This window comes from Moschus berezovskii, chromosome 27 (genome assembly GCF_049115385.1).
Source record: "Moschus berezovskii isolate FMDL1 chromosome 27, NW_MosBer_1.0, whole genome shotgun sequence".
Lineage (NCBI taxonomy): Eukaryota > Metazoa > Chordata > Mammalia > Artiodactyla > Moschidae > Moschus > Moschus berezovskii.
The window spans coordinates 4,459,663-4,481,478 of record NC_142486.1 but is presented as its reverse complement, the minus strand read 5'-3'; the positions used below and the strand labels follow the sequence as shown (position 1 = coordinate 4,481,478).

Here is a 21,816-nt window from a genome sequence, read left to right as displayed (position 1 = left end):
GAGCACGGAGCCTGGGCATCTGTGTCTTTGGTGAGCAAGGCTGAACAGTGGACAGTCCCAAGCCCTGGCCCTGCCAACAGGGGGCCTCACAGAGTCCTCCTTACCATGGTGGGGATAAACCCGCCCTCAGGAGCCTGGGGGGCAAGCTGGTCGGCACCAAGGCCCTGTGAGTGAGTGCACGTGTGTGACTGTGAGTGTGTGTGTACATGTGTGTTGAGTACACATGTGTGTGGGTGCCTGCGGAGGGGGTGGACAGTCCCAAAGAAGCTGTGACCACAGAGCTGGCTTTTACTGGGATTCGCAGCCCAAGCTCACACCATCCAAGCACCCCAAAGACCTCAGGCTGAATACAGAAAGCCCTGGGCTGCTGTCGTCCCTGATGAGCCAGAATACCCAGAGAGTTGACAAAAGCACGGGTGCACCCTCTCTGGGTGAATGTTCTCAAGTCCAGGCTTCCAGGATCCTCACCATAAGAAGGCCCCAAGGAAACAAGGCACCATCAAGAACCAGGGAGATCAAATCCACGAAGACTTCAGATACAGGAATTATCTGACGGAGATCACAACTGAACTTTAAAAAACACTGGGACAGTTTTTTTAAAAAATCAAATAGACCTCCTAAAACAGAAAAGCCAATTAACTGAACTATAAAATTCAGTAGAGAGATTTAATAGAGGAATAGACAGCTGAAGAAGGAATTTTAAAAAGACCAAGAATTAGCGGCTAGAGCACAGCTCTGAAAAATTATCTAGAGTGTGGCACAGGGAGCTGAAGAGATGGAATACATAAAGGAGAGAATAAGAGACAAAAGACAAAGCAAGAGGTCATGACACATGTCTACTCAGACTTCTGAAAGAAGAAAAAATGGGGTTGAGGCAGTTATTGGGAGGATAAGGGCTGAGAACACCCACCTAAGATATGAAAAGCCAAGCAGAAAAACAAAAAAGTCCACACCCTTATATATCACAGTGAAACTACAAAAAACCAAAAGACAAAGAGAAGAGTTTAAAAGCAGCCAGAGAGAAAAAGTCACGTTACCTTCAAAGAGCTTAGGGAGACTTACAGCTGACTTCTCAAGAGCAACAATGGAAGCCAGAAGACAGTGGAGTGAGATCTTCAATACACGGAAAGAAAATAACTGTCATCAATTAAAAAAATACACTTCAAGAATGAGGACAAAACAGAGGTATGCTCAGACCTACAGAAAAAGACCTGAGAGTCTGTTAACAGTGAGACTGCACTACAGGGAATTCTGGACATACTTCAGCAGACACAAGGAGAGTGAGCCCAGATAAAAAGGTCTGAGATTTGGGGAAAATTAAAAAAAAAAGCAAAGTGATCTGATTACATGGATAAACCTAAACAAACACTGATGTTAAGAAAAATAACAACATCTTGTGGGGTTAAGAGAAAAAAAATAAGATACCTCACAGTGATGAACATAACTGCGTGTGTGTGTGTGTCTGTGTGTGTGTGTGGTGTAAAGTTAAAGCATGTTAAAACACCTTGGGGTCCTTGTATTGCTCAGAAAGGCGCCAAAGTAAGAACTACTGTTAGACTAAGTTAAGTATACATGTTATTTCTAGGGTAGCCAATACAACCATAGCAATAAGAGTACACAGCTCTCAAACTACGAGGAAAAGAAAACACAATCCATAAGAAGGTAAGAGGCAAAAAAAAATAGAAAAAGCAGGACAACAGTGCACACACAAAAAAGCAGATACAAATTTAGAAAGCTGTAACAGAAGCTGTTAGTCAGACGTCTTACATACATTTTTTTTCCAACTTCCATTAAACTGCGCTATATCTCAGTACTATGTAATGGTCCAAACCTCTTTCAGTTTTTTCATTCACTCAATTAATATTTATTAAACATCTACTATAAACAAGGCCCTATAGTAGGCAAAGAAAACAGCCTTGGTTCCTGCTTTTATGGAGATTATTACTGTTGAATGGGTAAAAGTTATTGCATCATTGTAAAAACTGGGAGCACTGCTATGATGTCAATAAACTGTCTTTCACATCTCAGTCACTGGTATTCCTACATCTTATTCAATTATTATACTTTCCCTTAAGAAAGTACTTGAGAAGAAAGAAGTTAGGACTTTGTTAATAACAAAAACCTAATTGAATGGTAAATCGATACATACCAGATATTACTATATTTAGTTTGATCTGCAGTTAGCAGTCTGTCTTGAAAGCTGGTTACTAATTCTGGAGCAGTCCACCGAAGAGGGAAAAACTTTTTATCATCCGTCTCAATATAATCCTCCTGTTTTGTAAGAAAGCACACAGAATTTTGAATTCTCTAACACTTCTAGTGAGCTCAGTAATTTAATCCCAGGTCATTCTCAGAAAACACACACTCTACCCAAAAACACAAGTCAGAAAAAGAAATGGACACAGAGACAGAGTTTCCGGGCAGAGGGTGGGCTGAGGGTTTCTCTGAATCGGCCTCGGCCTCCTGGGCCTCATGAGCTGGTCTCTGAGCCATGAACGCCTGCTCAGTCTTCCTTCCTGGAAAAGGAAGGCACACCATGTCTGATGCATAGAACGCAGACTCTGAGCAAAATATCTCGTAAACTATGCTGGGCTGTATCCCTGAGCAGAAGAACAGGCTGGTTAATGAGTAAGAGTGCAGGCTTTCAAATTGGACAGACTGGTTGAGTCAACGCTCAGCCATCTACCAGCTCTGTGACTCCTGAGCAAGCAGCAAACACGCTGAGCCTTATTCCTGACGGATAAGATCAGGAAGACATGCCAGCCTTCCCTTATGGTGAGGATTACATGAGATCATGTGGGCAAGTACTTCATAGTGCCCAGGTGGTATACAGGAAGTGCTCAAGATACTAGAGCTACTATGTAGACTAAGAACAGACTTACATTTGCATGAACTTTTTTTTTTTTTTCCCCTATAGTAAGCCACCTTACTCAGCTGGGCTAAGCAAACACACACAAGTAAAAATTTCACAAGTACTTCACTTATTTTCTTTGGGGGATATATTTATGACAGAGCTGAAAAACTCAAATCCCAAGCTTACTGATTTGAGCTGAAATTTTACCAAACATGTAACAGAAACATTTATAAATGATGGGTATATTTTATTATATGGTAGCAATAATTATTTACCCTCCCTTTCCAAATAGGCATGGCATTTTGTGATATGACCCCTTTATGAGCATTAAATTAGATCAGGGAGAGAACCCTTAAACCTCTGGCTTACCTTGTACCTGCTGAATCCTATTCCATAATCACCCACTTTCACATTTAAGTCCGAGGTAAGAAAGCAGTTTCTCAGGGCCAAATCACTGAAAACAGAAAGAGTGGAGTGAACAAGAGAACAAGGAGAATCAACACCCAGGATGGCATGACATGGAGCTGCTGTGGGAAAAGGCTTTCTTGGGAAATCAGGGGGTCAGTGTATTGAGTTCCCTGATGAATAATTCATGTTTTCAAATCCTTATTCATAGAAAAAGGCAACGCCATAATCCTAATTACTTAAAAAATGGAGATGATCAGGTTTTTTTTTTTTGTAAATCACTCTGACTGCTAACAGGTTAAATTCTAAACATATTTGTACCTTGTTCGGCACTGATACCAGACTTATGGCTCATTTCCTGGTATTTTTAGAGTTACCAAGGAAGAGTTCTAAACTGGCTAATTTGTCTGAATTTATTTTACACAGCTTACATTACATGAGTAAATAGTCTAGCAGTAGTTTCTTAACTGCAAGTAAAGAATAAAGTTACAACTTCAAGCACGCTGAAATAATCTACATTATTAAAAATGTTTGTTTGTTCAAAGATTGTAAGTGATTTCAGTTCAGTTCAGTTCAGTCACTCAGTCGTGTCCGACTCTCCGCGACCCCATGAATCACAGCACGCCAAGCCTCCCTGTCCATCACCAACTCCCGGAGTTCACTCAAACTCACGTCCAGAGTCGGTGATGCCATCCAGCCATCTCATTCTCTGTCGTCCCCTTCTCCTGCCCCCAATCCTTCCCAGCATCAGAGTCTTTTCCAGTGAGGCAACTCGTCGCATGAGGTGGCCAGAGTATTGCAGTTTCAGCTTTAGCATCAGTCCTTCCAATGAACACCCAGGATTGATCTTCTCTAGAATGGACTGGTTGGATCTCTTTGCAGTCCAAGGGACTCTCAAGAGTCTTCTCCAACACCACAGTTCAAAAGCATCAATTCTTCAGCGATTAGCTTTCACAGTCCAACTCTCACATCCATACGTGACCACAGGAAAAACCATAGCCTTGACTAGACGGACCTTTGTTGGCAAAGTAATGTCTCTGCTTTTTACTATACTATCAAGGTTGGTCATAACTTTCCTTCCAAGAAGTAAGTGATTTAGCCCCCTCCAATTCACTCTCTTCTCTTCCAAACTACCTCTCCAAGAAGGAGGCAAAGAGCATATTTTCAAGACTGACTTAAAACGATTTACTCGGTTTATTTAAGAACAAACTAGTTTTAAAAACTACCTAACTTGAAAAGTAAAAAACTACTTCTTCTAAAAAAACTTCCCATAAAGACAGCAGATTACATTTTTCGGATTTCAGCTTTAACCCTTGAAATTTTTTAAAATTACCAACTGGCATATGAATGAAAAAGCCACTGAACTAAAATAGAATTGAGAGTCCCTTGTACTGCAAGGAGATCCAACCAGTCCATTCTAAAGGAGATCAATCCTGGGTGTTCACTGGAAGGACTGATGCTAAAGCTGAAACTGCAATACTCTGGCCACCTCATGCGACGAGTTGACTCACTGGAAAAGACTCTGATGCTGGGAAAGATTGGGGGCAGGAGGAGAAGGGGACGACAGAGAATGAAATGGCTGGATGGCATCACCGACTCTGTGGACATGAGTTTGAGTGAACTCCGGGAGTTGGTGATGGACAGGGAGGCCTGGCGTGCTGTGGTTCATGGGGTCGCGGAGAGTCGGACACGACTGAGCGACTGAACTGAACTGAACCTAACTTACAGTTTTAAATCCTAAATAAAAGTTCTCAGAAACTGAATTTCCATAGTCCAAAATTTAAACCGTTTGTCTTTATATGGCCAAAAATCAAAAAGTTTATCAAATTCTTAGTTTCAGTGATTTTAATTTCCAAAGCTCACGTGTCTGAACTAGAACAACGTGGGTGAGGACACAAGCGCTCCCACGGGTGGAGTCCAGTGACAGCCCGGGGCATACCACCACTGATCCCACTGCACGAGCAGGGCTAATGCTCAGAAAGCACTGCACACACAGGTGCTTCTCCAAGCACCTGATGGGCATTAACTCACTGCATCTGCACAACAGGCCTCCCAGGCAGGTACCATTATGTTACCCATTTACAGAAAAGGAAACTGAGGCGCAAGGAACTGAAGCGACTCTGCCAGGGTCAGTGTTTCTGTCTCTCGCCATCAACAACCATCAACAACCACCCATTAGCAGTCAGAGCGCACTGCCACGCGTGCGGCTGGTCCTCAGTGAACAGGCTGACCTCAGTAAACGTCCCTGTCTCCGGGTCACACGGCGGTGGCTCTCAGTGCTTCACGCCTCGTCACTGTCACTCTGTCTGTTACGATGATCTGTGATCAGCAACCTTCAGTGTTACTACTGTAGCTTTTTTGGCATTTTTTAAGCGACAAAAGTTTTAAGTCCAAGATAAGAAAGCAATTAGATGTATTCAATTAGTTAGATGTTTTCAAACCAGTCAGATGTATTCAATCCCTCTGTACACCCTGTTTACAAGCAGTGTTTTCATGGCACTCCACCAGGCCTGTGGAGTGTCTGGGGAAAACTTCAGGACACCTCTAATGTTACAGACAAAACGCAAGCACACGGGGGGATCAGTGTCCCAGACCACCGCAATAAAGCGACTCTCAAAGCGAGTCCATGAATTTTTAGGTTTCCAAGTGCATAGAAAAGTGATGTTTACACTACACTGTAGTCTACTACGTGTCCAAAAACAAACATACAAACAAAAAAAATGCTATGTATACACCTTAATTAAAAATACTTTACTGCTTAAAACATGTCAAACTAATTAACCACAGTAACACTGGAGATCACTGATCATAGGTGTAACAAACAACGACAACACGGTGTGAAATACTGAGAGAGCCGCCCAACGTGACACAGACAGAAGCGAGCACGACTGCTGCAGAGTGCACTGCCAGCCCTGCTCGACGGGGGCTGCTGCAGACTGCTGATCTGCATGTGTGCTGGGGGGGAGCCCAGCAAACCCGCGGTATCTGCAAAGCATGGTAAGATGAGGTGTGCCGCAGAAACCTCCCATCTCAAGGAGAGAGGTGGCCCCTGGGTTTTGGAGATGAAGGAAGGACAGACGGGTGGCCATGTGCGGGCAGCAGAATGCGGGGCTCTAGGCTACCTGGCCCTCTGGACTGCAAGTAGCACATGCCTGGCACTGCGGGTCCTGCCCCGGAGGCTCCAGGCACTGCCAGCCAGCACTGCTAAGGCCCCTGCAGACAGACCCTCCTCAACCTTCCGAAGACCTCTGTCCTGGGAGCAGAATGAAGATCTGGGTGCCAGGGCCCCTGCCCAGGAGCATGAGGGTCATCTGAGGCAGGGCAGCAGCCTGAGGCCGCGGTGAGAGGCACCTGCAGCGCGGTCCCTAGCACCTTCCACTCTGGCCACTCGAGCCAGTCCAGGGCCGCCAGCCGCCTCCCTCCACACCCTTCTCCTCACACACGGTCCCTGCAGGTCTACAGACACGGGGAACGAGAAGCAGGCAAAAGATGAAAAGATGTATGTGCAAAGGGCCTGGGGCTCTCTGTACACGACACTGTGAAACTCCTACAATTCAGCTTATGGTCTCAGAGAGAGAGAGGAGACACACGACACTGTGAAACTCCTACAATTCAGCTTATGGTCTCGGAGAGAGAGGAGGAAACACCTCGTTACCTGAACACCGAGGCTACTGGGGAAGAAAACGATGGTGTGACCAAGGGAATCTCCTCTAAACTCGCCCTCTGCTGCTAAGTCACTTCAGTCGTGTGCGACTCTGTGTGACCCCATAGACGGCAGCCCACCAGGCTCCCCCATCCCTGGGATTCTCCAGGCAAGAACACCGGAGTGGGTTGCCATTTCCTTCTCCAATGTGTGAAAGTGAAAAGGGAAAGTGAAGTCGCTCAGTCGTGTCCGACCCTTAGCGACCCCACGGACTGCAGCCTACCAGGCTCCTCCATCTATGGGATTTTCCAGGCAAGAGTACTGGAGCGGGGTGCCATTGCCTTCTCCGAACTCGCCCTCTACTCCACCCCAAACATCCTGATTGCCGGAGGACAGTGCAAAAACACTGGACAAAGTCAGAGACTGGCAACCTAGGCTTGGCTCCACCACTCGTAAGTGTGTGACTCTGGCAAGTCAATTAGCACACCAGAGCCGCACTCCTCCTTGGTAAAAAAGAAAAAAAAAATGAGGGGGTGTGCGCTAACCTGTAAGGGTTAACTCATGAGGTTTTGATAAGAATACGGTTTTTAAACATCAAAACATTCAAAACATCAAAGTGTTGTCCAAATTCAAAATGATATAATTCAACTCAAAAGGAGTAAAACAAATACTCTCCAAGGCCCAATAATGTACCAAGCTAAAGAACAGGAAAACGTAAAGGTGTAACTTTTTAACAGCAGAGGTAACTCTTGACGTCAATGGCCGGTTTGGGTCAGGAAATACAAACATACCCAGTATATTCTTCCTTCAAGTTGAAAAACAGGTCTAGTGGCAAAGCTGCCAACTGACCTGGCCCTCAGAGCTTGGGCTCCATCCCCCTAGGCGGTAACACGCGCGGTAGCCTCAGCAGTGACTGCAGGGGCCCCGCCAGGTGAGCGGAGCGGTAGGTACACAGGAGAAGTGTTCTAAACAGTTTCCCGCCCTGATTCACAAGGAAACATCATGGCTTATTCTCAGCTCCCACTGGCGTGAGAGCTCGTCCACCTCCAGGACATGGGTCTTGTGGAAACAGCTCAGTGGGGCTACAGCCGTTTTCAAAACAACTCTGTCCGCTATTTAATTAACATATTACCCACCAAGGCTCTCCCAGGAACCTGAATTCCTGATCAAAAGAGCAAGTGACAACCCAACATTACTGAATACTCTTCCAGGGCGCGGCCCACATTATCTTATGTAATCCTGACAGAAGCACTTCAGGACCAAGATTACCCCGTTTCAGGGAAGAAACAGGCTCAGAGGATTAAGGAAGGAGAGGCCACTTAATAGCTTCAGCTCACTGTACCAACCTGCCGCCAGCAGCCACCACGGCGTAAAAACTAATCCCCATGTGGGCTGTGAAGAGACTGCCACCTCCCACTGGAAGGTGGATGCAGCTCGCAGAGGCAGCGGCAGAGGAGCAAGGCCACAGGATTCAGACGCAGCACCAAGAGGCGACCCGGCTCATTCAGCGTCTGGACGGCTCTCGCCCCTGCGCATCAGGTCAGCCTGCATCACACTTCTCTTCCCCGACGTCACCGCACAGACAGGTGACAGGCCTATGGCCGGCCTGTCCTTCCTAACCCTCTCATACACACCTTCCCCATAAACTGGGTTCTACGGATGCTGGGCTCCTGTGACACTAGACACCCACACTCTGAGGGCTGGAGGACTTAACTAACCTCGGTGTTTCTCAGCAGAAAGTAACTTTTAACTTTAAACTGGGAAAATCCTAAAGAGGTCTTGTGTGTTGTTTTGGCCACACGGCATGGGGGATCCTAATTTCCCAACCAGGAATCGCACCTGCACCCCTGCAGTGGAAGCGCTGAGTCCTAACCACTGGACCGCCAGGGACGTCCCTCAGGAGGTCCTTTCATGCACAGTGTTACCTGGGTACACCTTAAGGCCACGGTCACATGGGTCTCCAGCTACAAGAGCCATGCCCACACCGCCTGCTGGATGCCCTGTGCCCCTAACTCATCACAGTGGCCTGGTGGCTTCTTCCTGCTCCTCCAGGAAGACTGACAGGCCAGGCACAGGAAGTCCCAGGCGCTCGGCCAGCAGGTCAGGGAGGTGTGGAGCGTTGACACACTGGCAGCTTCTTCTGTTTACGTGGCCTTCCCAGATGTCACGTGTCTGACTACAGAAACGCATGCAACCCAAGACCCAGGCTTAAGTCTCCTCTTAGACAATAAGTAAAAATAAAAATTAACTGGGGGTGCCTTACTAGATCAGCTTCCAGTTGGATGCGTGGGAAGTTCTATTTCCAACCAACATAGAAAGTTCGACTTTGAGTCAACAAATAAATATTCTAACTTAAAAATCCAACTTAAGTCCAACTTAAAACTATGCTATTATGTACTCAGTATCTTATAACAAGCTAGAATGACAAATAATCTGAAAAACATATATATAAAATCAAGTCACTCTGCTATACATCTGGAACACAACACTGTAAATCAACTCGGCTTCAATTTTATAAAACGCTATTATGGTGTGCTACCAACAAAAAAATAAAGCACACATAATTACATAAAACATGGCTACTTTTTACAGTTGTCAATGGTTTCAGGAATTTTCTTTACCTTGAGTTTATGTACCTGAATTACATCCAAATCATGTGAGTTAATTTATTATCTTTATTTGTTTGAAACAAGATTCTAAAGTAAGTAAAACTAAAGAAACTCACAGGAAGATAACATTTACTTTGCAATTTTTAAAATATAATCATAGACACCAACTTGGGCTGTAAACAATTTCCAGTTGTCTTTGATAACTTTATGTTGCTTAATTCTGATGTGATCTTCTCTGTTCTCCAAAATCTAAAAATTCCTACACCAAGTAATTAGGTAATAATCACTTGTGTTTTATAAAAAAGTAACAATACAAATATGCTGGGTATTAATCTGTTACAAGGGAAAAAAACAAAATATAAGATTTTTCCATTAAAAAACAAATAGATCTTTATATTTTAAAGTTTTGTGTAAGGGTTTCTGCCTTGGGCCTGAAGAAATTCATAATTTTTTCAGGTCTCTTAAAAATCACCTTATCAGAATGATCTGTTCACAAGATAGATATGTGCAAGTCAAACAAGATAGATATGTAAGAAGTGTGTTAATTTTCCTTCTTCCCACCCTGAAGTAATGTGGAGAATTTCATAGGTATTTTTCCATATCTGTTCACACACGTACACACACAGACTCACATAAACCCCCACAGACATAAGCATTTTCTTTTTCTAATGGTGTCATGTTTTAAATACATTTTATAAATGTATATATATAAAATACACAACCTGTGCAACCTGCGTCTCCATCTTACTATACACAGGTATTCCTTTTCAGGTCTTTCGATTGTTAAGAGTAAAATGTTTTAATTAAAGTCAACTAAAGAGACAGCTCTGACAATGCAGGAGACTCAGGAGACGTGGGTTCGATCCCTGGGTCAGGAAAATCCCCTGGACGAGGAAATGGCAACCCACTTCAGTATTCAGATGGCGGAGCCTTGCGGCTGTGGGGGAGGGGCACGGTGCTCGGATATGACTGAGCATACATGCATGCACACGCACACACACACACTCTGCCCAACTTGTCCAGAGACCTGAGAAAACATTTCAAACACAAATCAGCACAGAAAAGGCTGGAGAAGAACAAGCAGGAGTCTCCTTCTGAGTTTAAAGAATCATCATCTCAGGACTCAAAGCCCTTTGCGGTCCTAATTAAAACAATTATGTGGATGATCTGAACAAAATACGACACATTCTGAGAGCTGTGGCTGTTCAAGTGGGACCAGAAAGGTCTGGAGAGATGCGTTACCTGACCCCAGGGCTGCTTACACCAACCCCAGCACCCTGGATCCAGTCAGGGCGGCCTCTCAAAAGACTGCCGACCAGAAGCCGACACTGGGACATTCTATCAGAAGATGACGTCAAACCCTCAGAGCCCTCTTCTTCCCGCCTCCAGAACGGGAGAGGACCACACCATGACAATGACGCCCAGTGGGTAGAGACAGAGCCTGAGGCTGATGCGAGGGGGAGGCCAGGGCAGGGGTCCGGAAGGCAGATGGAACTGCTCCCTCTCAACTCTGAGCATCACACCCGTTCGCATGCTTTGAGATTCTGGCAATAACCTCTAGGTCTTAGGCTGTATTCAGGCACTCTGTTCCCTGGTGCTGCTTTAGACGGAGCCCAGCTCGACCCTTGTTCTGACTCTGGGCAGGAGGGAAGGTCTTGTTTATAAATCGAAAGTTCACACCCACAACCGGTCCTCCTCGGGCTTCCAAGAGCCGTGCCACGTTTGGGGTTAGGGGTGGGCGAGGCGCGAGCGGAGGGACCCACCTGTGCAGGAAGTGCCGCTTGTGCATGGCCGCCAGCCCCGCCGCGATCTCGCACGCCAGCCTCTGCAGCAGCATGGTCTGTGCGTCCCCCCGCGCCGGCTCCGGCTCGCCGCCGCGCAGGTAAGCCTTCAGGTCGCCCTGCAGGAACCAGCCCACGTCAGTTTCCAGAGAGGACCCGGGGGACAGATGGGCATCTCAACTGACAGAGACGCTGACATGACTTCTTGGAAATTACTCAGATTTGAGTTTAATTAAGAATCTTACTGAACACATTTAAAATTACAAAAAACGCAATTCTAACCAAATACGTCAAAGGTTGAGAAAATGTCCTTCTTCTTTTAGGATCATTCTAAATTCAATATTAGTTTACCTTTGTTATAGAAACACATGGATAACAACAGCTAAAAAAATAATAATAACACAAGAATTTTACAATAACGCACAATTTACATTTAGCGCAGAGGCACAGAAATTCCCAGGTCACTGAGAGAACAAGATGGAAAGTAAACAAGAGGGGCCATTCATACCACCTTCCAGGACCCCAGGGGAGGTGACATCACTAAAGCTCTCAGGAGCAGCAGAGGGAGGGAAGGGAGAAAAAGGGATGGAGAAGGAAGAAAAAGCAGTTTCGAGTGCCGGTAATGGCTTCAATTCTTTGCCGGCTCCCCCACAGCCCTTGTGAAAAAGAACATTAGGGCCACTCCAGAAACATTCATGATGTGACTCTAATTAAGTCTGTTCAAAGTGCAGGAAATTGAACAAATTTACACTTAGACCCCGGCACACAGGTGGTTCAATGTCCCAGGTACTCACGAATGAACCCCCGCCCGCCCCCACAACACAGACACACCTTTCTCGGTTTCTGTTTCCTGAGTCTCGGGGTGGCATGTCCTGGGGGATTTACCACGTATCTCTTTGGGGAAATACACCTTTGAGGCAATCTTCCACGTTGTGCTTACCACATGATTAAGTATTTATTGATGTGATGTAATTCCAACGTAAAGCTTTATATAATCAGTTAATACAATTTAGAAAAAGCAAGTCAAAAGCTTTCGGTTTTCCTTACATGTGAGTCAAAAAAGATGCCCGAGGAAGAAAATTCCTTGACCAATTAAAAGAATCTAATACCTTCCTAACGACTGCTAGTAAAGACAGCAAACTGATCAACCTCCCAAATTAAACTTTAAACACAACAGTCCTCTGCAAGCGTTTGTCCACATTCAATACTAAGTGTATTCTAAGGTAACGTCTAAGTCCACACCAAGAACCTAAATTTGTTTTCATTCCCAGTCCAATGATCTTTATATGAACGATAATGTTGGTATCATGGGGTTCTCATGGCTGGGAAAGATTGAGGACGGAAGGAGAAGAGGGTGACAGAGGACGAGAGGGTTAGATGGCATCACCGATTCAATGGACATCAACTTGGGCAAACTCTGGTAGATGGTGAGGGACGGGAAGCCTGGCGTGCTGCAGTCCATGGGGCTGCAAAAACTCGGACACAACGTGGCAACTGAACAACAATGTTGGTATCAGTAACTGTTACCATCTGAGCTTTCAAGCAGGAGCCAAGCACTGCGCTGGGAGTTTCTGCACCTGTTACCGTTAATAACTCTCACAATTTGAACCACTTTCCAGATGTGGAAGAGGCTGAGGGAGGGTGAGAACTTTGCCCAAGGTCACAGAGCTAACAAACAATGGACCTGCACTTCCACTCTTCTGTTTACTTGCCAAGAAAATTCTATTTGGTGAGTGAATCCAATTAGTATGCAGATCAAATCAGTTATTTTACAAGAATGAACATCAAGTCAACTAAAGTCAACCACATGGCTCTCTAGGATTTTCCCCAACTCAGAGAGCTGCTCCGCCATGGAAGCTGCTGCCCCAGACCAGGGTGGGTGTTCACCCCCACTGCTGTGCTCCTGCTTCTCTGCAAACACAGCCTTTTCCCTTCTGCACCCCCGCACAACTACAAGCTGCTCCAGACGAGAAACACTTTTTCCCCCTTTAAGAAAAATACATTCTCCTCACAACTCCAACACACCTTCACCCAGGCTAAGCTCTGTCCAGTGCAGGAGTGGTGAGAATAAACCCCGTGTGGGGTGACAATTAAATTAACCCAGGAAAACTCCAGCAGAAAGCATGGGGCCTACAGGCTCATGGGATTTTCATAAGGTAGCCCACACGGAAACGAAATATGAGAACAGAGAGCTGAAGTTTATTCACCTTACCAGTGAAATGACAACTTAAAAGGCATCTGTCTAACCCCCTTCCTTTAATGTCCATCTAAGGAAAACACTACCCTCACACAAAAGTAGGACTATGCTGTTCTGCGTCTGGACAATTCTCAAAGCAAACAGGAGCTGCTGGCAAATAGCAAACACTTTGCAAGTGATTTTGGCCATGAAGGCAGGAACGGCAGAGTGGGTGTAGCTGTTTTTCAAGGTTACCTGAAGTATATTCCTTACCACTCACTGTTCTTAAGTTATCTTCTCGCCACAATAGGCCACTCCCCAAATTTCACCAGGAGATAAAGTATAATAAACAGAAGGAGATTTTGCTTCAGCTGTGAAGGTTTCCAGCTTGGCAAAAACTCAGTCTCTCCCCACCTGCACTGGGGCGGGGGCGGGCAGGAGGGTGAGCACGGCCTGGGCAAATACGTCCCTAACCTGTGGAGTCAACATCAGCAGTTCCTGAGGAGCCAGATCAGCTTCTCAGGGACGAGACCTGCGATGGGCTGGGAGGGGCCCAGGGCTACTTCTATGTTCTAGAAAGAACCCCAGCGCTCTCCTGGCTGGGACCACCGTGCAAAAGAAAAATCAGTGTAAGATCTTCAACTATAGCAAAGATGTTTTTATAACCACTAAAAATTGATCCATTCTATCCAAAACAGACAAGGCTGTAAAAATTTAGGTATCTGGCTTATGTTTTAATGATGCTTAGTGAGCCGACTGGGATTATCACTTTGGTCTATTACTTGAAAAGAGAAACACTGAGAACAGCAATGTATTCTGAAATAAAGTTCTCTTTATCCAAGTTTTAAATATTTCTCACATCCTCCCTAATGCCCTTCCCCCAAAAACTCAAGAAAACCTTACGACACTAGATGGCAGCAAAGCGCTGGTACTGAGACCTCCGACCAGGGCAGCAGCTTGGCCCCTTTCTGTACTGAGGCTGCTTCCTTGGGAAGAACCTCTCAAACCCCAGCACCAGCTGCCGTGAGCGCTCTGTCCAACTTTCCACCGGACACGGAGAACCATGAATTCACTTCAACACAGGTTAAAACCCAACAAGAAAATAGATTAGAAATTACAATTGCTCACACGTTTAACAGAAGGATTTGGGAGAAAACTATGTTTTTAAACAAAAATTTGACTGAAAGGATGAAGGAAAGGCCTCAACAGTCGTGTGCTCTGCATCCACTGAGGACACGAAAGCTCTGCACCAGGCGGGAGGCCTGGGAACTGCCAGCCCGAGGGTTCTCACTCCTCACGCGGACTGCGCCTCCTGCCATCGCCCGCACTCAGGACCCGCCTGTCCACGCCCACACCCGCACAGCACCTCCTCTCATCACGAATTACCCTCCCCGAGCCCATCCCGTCTCTGCTCAAAGAATCAGCACGCCCCTCTGCCTGCATACCCGGCTCCTGCACCCACCCCACCTCCCTCTTATGGACACAGGGCTTTGGGCCTGCCAGCTGGCCTGCTCCCCACCCCCAGAACCCCTCACCCTCAACAGGCTTGGCTCCAGCTGCTCCCATCAGCTATCCCTGGCCGCCTCTGCCGGATGCAAGGTTAGCGGTCACCAGCAGCCCAGTGAGGGCCTGCTTCTTCCCTCCCCACCGGCCTCCTCCTTCTGAGCTCCCCAGTCTCTCCTTTCCGGGCCCCTGTGTGGAGCCTTCTCCCTCCCACTGGTCAACAGGCGCCAGCACACCCAGGGCTCTGTCCATGGTCCCCGTCCCTCCTCACCGCGACACCTGTTCCCGGGTGCGCTATCACCCCACGGGCACTGAACATCATCTCTCACACACTTCTCTGGTCAGACCCCCACCCCCGAGCCCCAGGCTCATCTGTCAGCTGCTCACTCGACACCCTTCCCAGGATGCCCGAGAGGCACCTCCAACCCGACGCACACAGTGCAAAGCTCCAAGATCTGCTCCGGCTCAGGAACTGGCATCTCCATTTCCCCAAGGCATCCAGCCAAAACCAGAGTCCTCATTCTGGAGTCTGCTCTGTCCCGAGACGCCCACCACCACCCACCACCAAGTCCTGGACCTACAATCAGAGAAAGCCTGAAGCACGGGGCCCAGGGCAGCAGTCACATGCTGGGGAGGAGGAGGCCGCTGGCTGGGCCCTGAGAATGCGGCATCCCTCACTAGCCGCCCACATCGCCCCACTGCCAAGTCTGATCACACCGTGTCGGTGCTCGGCCACGTGTCCCCTCTGCGGGCTCTGAGTTGGGGACACTGTCCACGCATCCCCTCTGCGGGCTCTGAGTTGGGGACACTGTCCATGTGTCCCCTCTGCGGGCTCTGAGTTGGGGACACTGTCCATGCGTCCCCTCTGCTCCACCGTAAGCCCATGCCCTCTCTCTTCTCCTCACACTCCTGAGGCACAGGGCGCATCACTCATCTCCGTGTTTCTGGAAGGGTCCCCGTGCGTGGACTTACAAGTTCATTCATGAACAAGACATGGCATTTCTGTACAAAAGGCCAATTCAGGGAGGCTTCCCGCTGATGGAAAACAAGTGTACAGGCATTGACCCCACCTGATACAAAAGTATGTAAAATAAAATTAAGCCATCAGTAAAAATCCCCGCTTCGCCACGGCAAACACGTGACTCAGACAAGGAGGAGGCGAGGAGAAAGCGTGGTCCTGGGCAGAGAAAAGCGTGGCTGGCAGAGCCCTGTTCCTCCCTTGCAGCGGTCTTCTCATCCGTAAAATGAAGCTGCGGCCGCCTGCTTGGAAGACTCAGTGCCCAGCACGAGGCCCAGCACCGTTGGGGCCTTGTCTCTGCCCCCCACGCCCAAGCGGGCAGGGGCCACGCTTCCGTCAGCCCCGGAGCCTCTCCTGAGCTGCTGGAGCCAGACGGCCATAAGCGCGTGGAAGTCTACCTAGACTCCAAGAATGCTCCCTGGTCAAGGAAAGACTCTCATCTTTACATCTTTGCTTTGGGGTCTGGGTACGGAGGCCAAACTGCTGACTCTCACCAGAATCAAGACGGAGCAGAGCGGAACCTGCTTCCTTCTGTCACCTCAGCCTGACCTCCCAGTGGTTGGTCTCTGTTCGACTCCCTTCCCAACCGATCCCTCCCAGCAGATGCCAACCCGCCTCCCCAATAGTGGTGCTCTCGCCCACCGGTTCCCAGGCCCCCCGAACCCCACACATGCACACCATCAAGCTCCCCTGCCTGGCTCACGTGTCCTTGAGACCCTTTGCTGAGCAAAATCCATCCACACACAAACCAAACACCACCTTCTTTGTGAAGCCTACCCCAATGAGCCTTAGAACTGCTACACAGAACTACCCAAACTAAATTACGATCAACTTGAGAAAATAAGGAAAGTGAAAGAACGTAACTGCCATCTCCTGAGCACTGACTATGTGCCCAGCAATTCGTATTCACCACCTCATGGGTGGGCAGTCCACGGGGGAGGCTGGGTCGTCCCCATTGTACAAACGCCTACATGGAGGCTTCATGAGGTCAAGGCCTCTCCAGGGAGACACAAGCAGGTGGCAGGACAAGCGTATGAAGGCACGCCCGCCTGGCCCTAAGGGCGGAAAAGGCGGGACGGGGGTGGCTCGCCGTGCTCCCCAGAGCGCGGGGCACCACCTTCAGTTCCCAACAGGTACTCACACACTTTTGCTGAGTGAGTGATCCTGACCCCAGACACTCCCTTCGCCTGCCCAGACACACACGGGGCGCACCACAGCCCCCGCGGCCACGCGTTCCACACGGCGCCCTGCGCTGAGCCCTCCACCCACGAGCACTGCACCCACTCTCAGCAGGACACATCGGTGGCTGCAGGTCAGCTACCAAACCCTGCAGACTTTTTTATTTGCTTTCATAAAAATTCTAAGAGAAAGTGTTTTTCAAAAAGAGACCAGTAATTCCATCTCACGAGGAATGACTTAAGTAAGTACAGAAACATTCTCTCCTTTCTCAAGAGATGGTATCTCTGAGCATGCTCCCCGCCTGGTGACGACGCAAGAGGCCAACGTGCCTGCGTCAGCTTCTGACCTGCTGAGAACCTGTGAAGACAGTGGCCCCTGTCACGGAGGCCGCAGCTACTCGTTCCCGAGCCTGGGCCGGCAGCCTCTGTCCTCTGGACCCTGGCCAGAGGGCGCCTCTGCCTCGGATGATGCACCTCTGCTCAGGCTGGCCTCTTTCTGGGAGGGTCCTGGGGCACCCAGACTGGGAGCGGGGTTCGGGGGAAGCCGGGCTACAGGGTGCTCTGGGGACATCCCTGCAGTCCAGGCAGGCAGGAATCTCCAGGGCTCACGGGGCCGATGTGAGTTGAGCATTTCTGTCACCCAGCCTCTGAGCACACTGAGCCCGAGACCCTGACCACAGTGCCCCTGGCGAGGCCCAGCCCCTGCTGCTGGGGAGCTGGTCTCTCCGACAGGTACTAGGGTCCAGAGGTGATGAGGAGGGAACTGCCCTCGGAGATAGATGTGACCCCAGCAGGGGCAAGGTTGGGGGCTCCCTAGGTAAATGGCCTTTCCTTAACACAAGACTGGTCGTTCTGAGTGCTGATTGACAGACTTTCCACGGGCACACCAGCCTCCGCCGGGTGTAGGTAACACTGGTAGAGCCCCTTACGTAACAGTAAGTAATCACCAACGTCTTGTGTGTGTGATAAAAACCACGTAATGTAAGGCTACCCCCTCCACCACTTCTAAGTGTCCGCTTCCACGGCAGTAAGTCCATCCACACTGTTGTGCAGCCCTTACCCCCGTCCACCCTCAGGACTTCATCTTCCCAAACTCAGACCCTGCTCCCTGCTAAACACCAACTCCTCCAGCCCCTGGCACCCACCCTACCACCTTTATCCCGGGGGGACCACTCTGGGAACCTCATGGAAGTAGACTCCCACAGTATTTATGTTTTTGTGACCTAGCTTATTTCACTGAGCATAATGTCCTCAAGGTTCATCCATATGGCAGCAGGTGTCAGAATTTCCTTTCTTTCTATGACTAATATTCCAGTTCATGGACAGACCCAATTTTCCTTATCTGTTCGTCCACTGATGGATCTCTGGGCTGCTTCTGCCTCGTGGCTACTGTGAATAATGTTGCTATGAACATGGGCATGAAAATGAGACTCTGTGCTCAACTATTTGAATATGTCCTAGACATGAAACTAAACTTATCACCTGAACCCATTCAGAAGAAAACATCAAGCTTTTACTATTCCAGGAAAAACAACAGCACTGTCCAGGAAGACTTTCAGGAATGCACAGACAGGGTGAAGAGTAAGAAAATGCCAAAGCACATGAGCTGTTTTATAAACCACCGCGATTAGCCTGCAAATGTGCCATTTCAGGAAAATGGTGACTCCCACTTGCTTCTCTTATGCTCACTCACAGACAGTGCTCCCATTGCTGTTTATAATCAGTCTCAGGAGCCAATTAGGGACCCAAAAAAGACACCATTAAATGTCTCACAAAAGCAGAACTTTGACAAGCAGACCTGTCTCATCACGTGGAAATGCATCCTTGGTGAGCTTCCTGGTCACCTGTCACACTGGCCACCCAGAGCTAGGTTAGAAGGAGTTATTTTCATATTTTATTTAATAATAACCAAGGATTATGCATATCATACCTCTGATAAAACTGAGATAACCAAAATCAACTGTGTAATAAAACTGTCAGAAACACGACTGGGAACTCCTTCCTCTCTGTTCTCACACCTCTATGAAATAATCCAGCTAAATGGCAATTGTCACATGTCTGCTCCCTCTAAGCAGGAGACCCATGGGACAATGACCAGTTTTCTCTTTGGGTCCCGTGAGAGCAGGGAGCTTCCTTTCTGCAGCAAGTGTTCAATCAGGAGGCAGCCTCCATGACGGGAGAAACCGTGGGGAGGGCACAGAGAGAAGTGAGATTAACTCTGGTTTCCTTACATGGAGAGAGCCTCTAGGAAGTGTCTCCTGAGGAGAGTTAAGTCCGATAATTTTAAACTTTGTTACCCTAAAGGTGCATGTTGCAAATTCTGGTATAACCACATACCAAATTAGAAACAGTATCTACAACAGGAGATGGGGAAAACTGAAGCAAAAAAATTTTAAGAATGTAAACCAAGGCTAGAAAAAGAGCAAATAATGAAAGTTGAAACAGGTAGGAAAAACAATAAAAAATAGGCAGATAACATTCTAAACATCACAGCAGGTACAATAAATACAAATGGACAACCTGTTCCACTTTAAGTGACCAAGACTGACAGACTAATAAAATTCTAACAATAAGGTAATTACAAGAGATGTCAGCCAGAGGACTGGCAGAACTAAACAAGGCAAACTCTAACCAAAAGAAAGCTGGCATAGTTATATTAATATTGTTACAAAGACTTTATCCTCAGTAATGCTTTTAATCTTAAACAGCATCCCTTCATAATAATAAAAGTTTCAAATTACCAGAAGCTATATCTATTCTAAATCTGTATCCCTGACACAGTAGGTATCAAAATGTACGAAACAGAATAACTAGAACCATAAGGAAAAAAGAAGGAAAATACATAATCAGAAGATTTTAACAGGCCTCTCAATACCTCATAGAAAACTGACCCAGGCTCCCTCTGTTCTTGCCCCCTCTCCACAAATGAGGAAACAGGAGATTTGAACAGCCTCATAAACTTGACCCAAAAGATCCGCACAGACATACTGTACTGATCACCAGAGTACATATTTCCTGCAGCAGCTACGATAGAATAAAACGCTGACCCTGGAGTGGAGATGAACGTAGCTGGAAAGAGAGCTGCATCCGACCCCGAGCCGACGAGGACCACTGTGCTCAGTCACTGGGGCTGGGGGCAAGGGCAGGGAAGAGTTTACTGCAACATAATCCACTAAAAGCGAATATATACAGTTTGTTAATCATGTTTCTTTGGAACAGAAGTGAAAGCTGTCCCTCATCCAGCATTTCCATCTGCCAGAAACACTTTGGTAAAAACTTCTGAATACGTGACCTTGAACTTGTACTAGAAACTTACCAGGTCACAGAACTCGAACACCAGAAGATAAGGGATTGCTTCTACACACTGTCCGACACACTGGAGGACATTTGGATGCTGAAGGATACTGGTAAAAAATAAAAGTCACAGCAGTGTTCATGAGGGAGCAGGCCAGTAAAACTGTTCAAACAGTAACCCCCAATTGAACATTCTTAATGATTTAAATACGATCAACTGAAAGTGCACCAGAAGATTATATTTAACAGATGCATTCTAAGTTATGTATTGATTAAATAATTCAAAGGCAAGCAGGTGAACATTTTCACAAATTAAAACAACTTCTATCATCAGACTCTTTTAACTCTGGTAATTTAACTTTACAGCTATCATTTTGAAGCAGCATTTAAAAGGAAGCAGACTATATTCAATAAGCATTTCAATCTACATGTTAAGTAACTCAGTTACTTCTTAGGCTAGCTAGCTCATATACTGTTTTTATAAATCATTGTATATGCAAACATTTTTGAAAAATATGTTGTCTAAAACAAAGCTAAAAAAAAAGATATGCCAAAATGTTTTGTTTTATCTTTATTTTGAAGACAATAATGAAATAAGAGTAAGTTGCAAAGACAGTACGAAGAGGTCCCAGGCTCCCTTTGCCCAGTTTTCCTTCCTGGTGACACCGAACACAAACACAATGCAATCCTGAAACTAGGGCACTGACGCTAGGGTGCAGTGTTCTGTGTGCGCCTGGGTCCTGGTGCCAAGTGTGTAGATTCATGCGATCACTACACAATGGAAATACGCAACTGACTCCCCTCCCCCCATGAAGCTCTCCGTGCCACCCTCCACGGTCACACCCCAACAACCCCCACCAACCATCCCTCGGCCCTGGCAACCACTAATCTGGTCTCCTTTCCCACATGTCTCATTGTGAGAAGATTATGTAAATGAAATCACACAGTGTGTGGCCTTCTGAGGTTGATTTTTTCACTCAACATAATGCTTTTAGGATTACCCAAGTTGCTGCCTACATCAGGGGTCCCTTCTCATTTACCGCTGAGCAGAATTCCATAGGTTGGATGGACCACAGCTTGTCCAAACCAGTCACCTAGGGATGGCATTTTAGTTTTCCCAGTTTGAGGCTATTATAAATAAAGCTGCTATAAACAATCATGCAAGAGATTTTGTGTGGAAATAAGTTCTCTGAGATAAATGCCTAGGAGTGCAACAGCTAGATTATAGGATGTGATAGTTAATTTTGTGTCAACTTGGCTGGGCCACAGTACCACAGATATTTGGTCAAACGTTATTCTGGACACTTCTGTGAGGGCGTTTTGGGATGAGACAATCGTTAACTCAGTTGACTTTC

General features: G+C 47.1%; 1 protein-coding gene across 3 annotated transcripts in view; it reads right to left on the bottom strand.

Moving 5' to 3' along the window:
• The window catches only part of LMTK2 (lemur tail kinase 2), a 75,102-nt gene that overhangs the window by 19,540 nt on the left and 33,746 nt on the right, over positions 1-21,816 (bottom strand). For all 3 annotated transcript variants that reach the window (XM_055410307.2, XM_055410308.2, XM_088833165.1), the window contains exons 6-9: positions 20,484-20,571; positions 11,275-11,411; positions 3,224-3,308; positions 2,150-2,271 (exon numbers count right to left, since the gene is read on the bottom strand). In XM_055410307.2, coding sequence (XP_055266282.2) covers positions 2,150-2,271; positions 3,224-3,308; positions 11,275-11,411; positions 20,484-20,571 — 432 coding nt within the window. The remainder of the gene's footprint in view (positions 1-2,149; positions 2,272-3,223; positions 3,309-11,274; positions 11,412-20,483; positions 20,572-21,816) is intronic.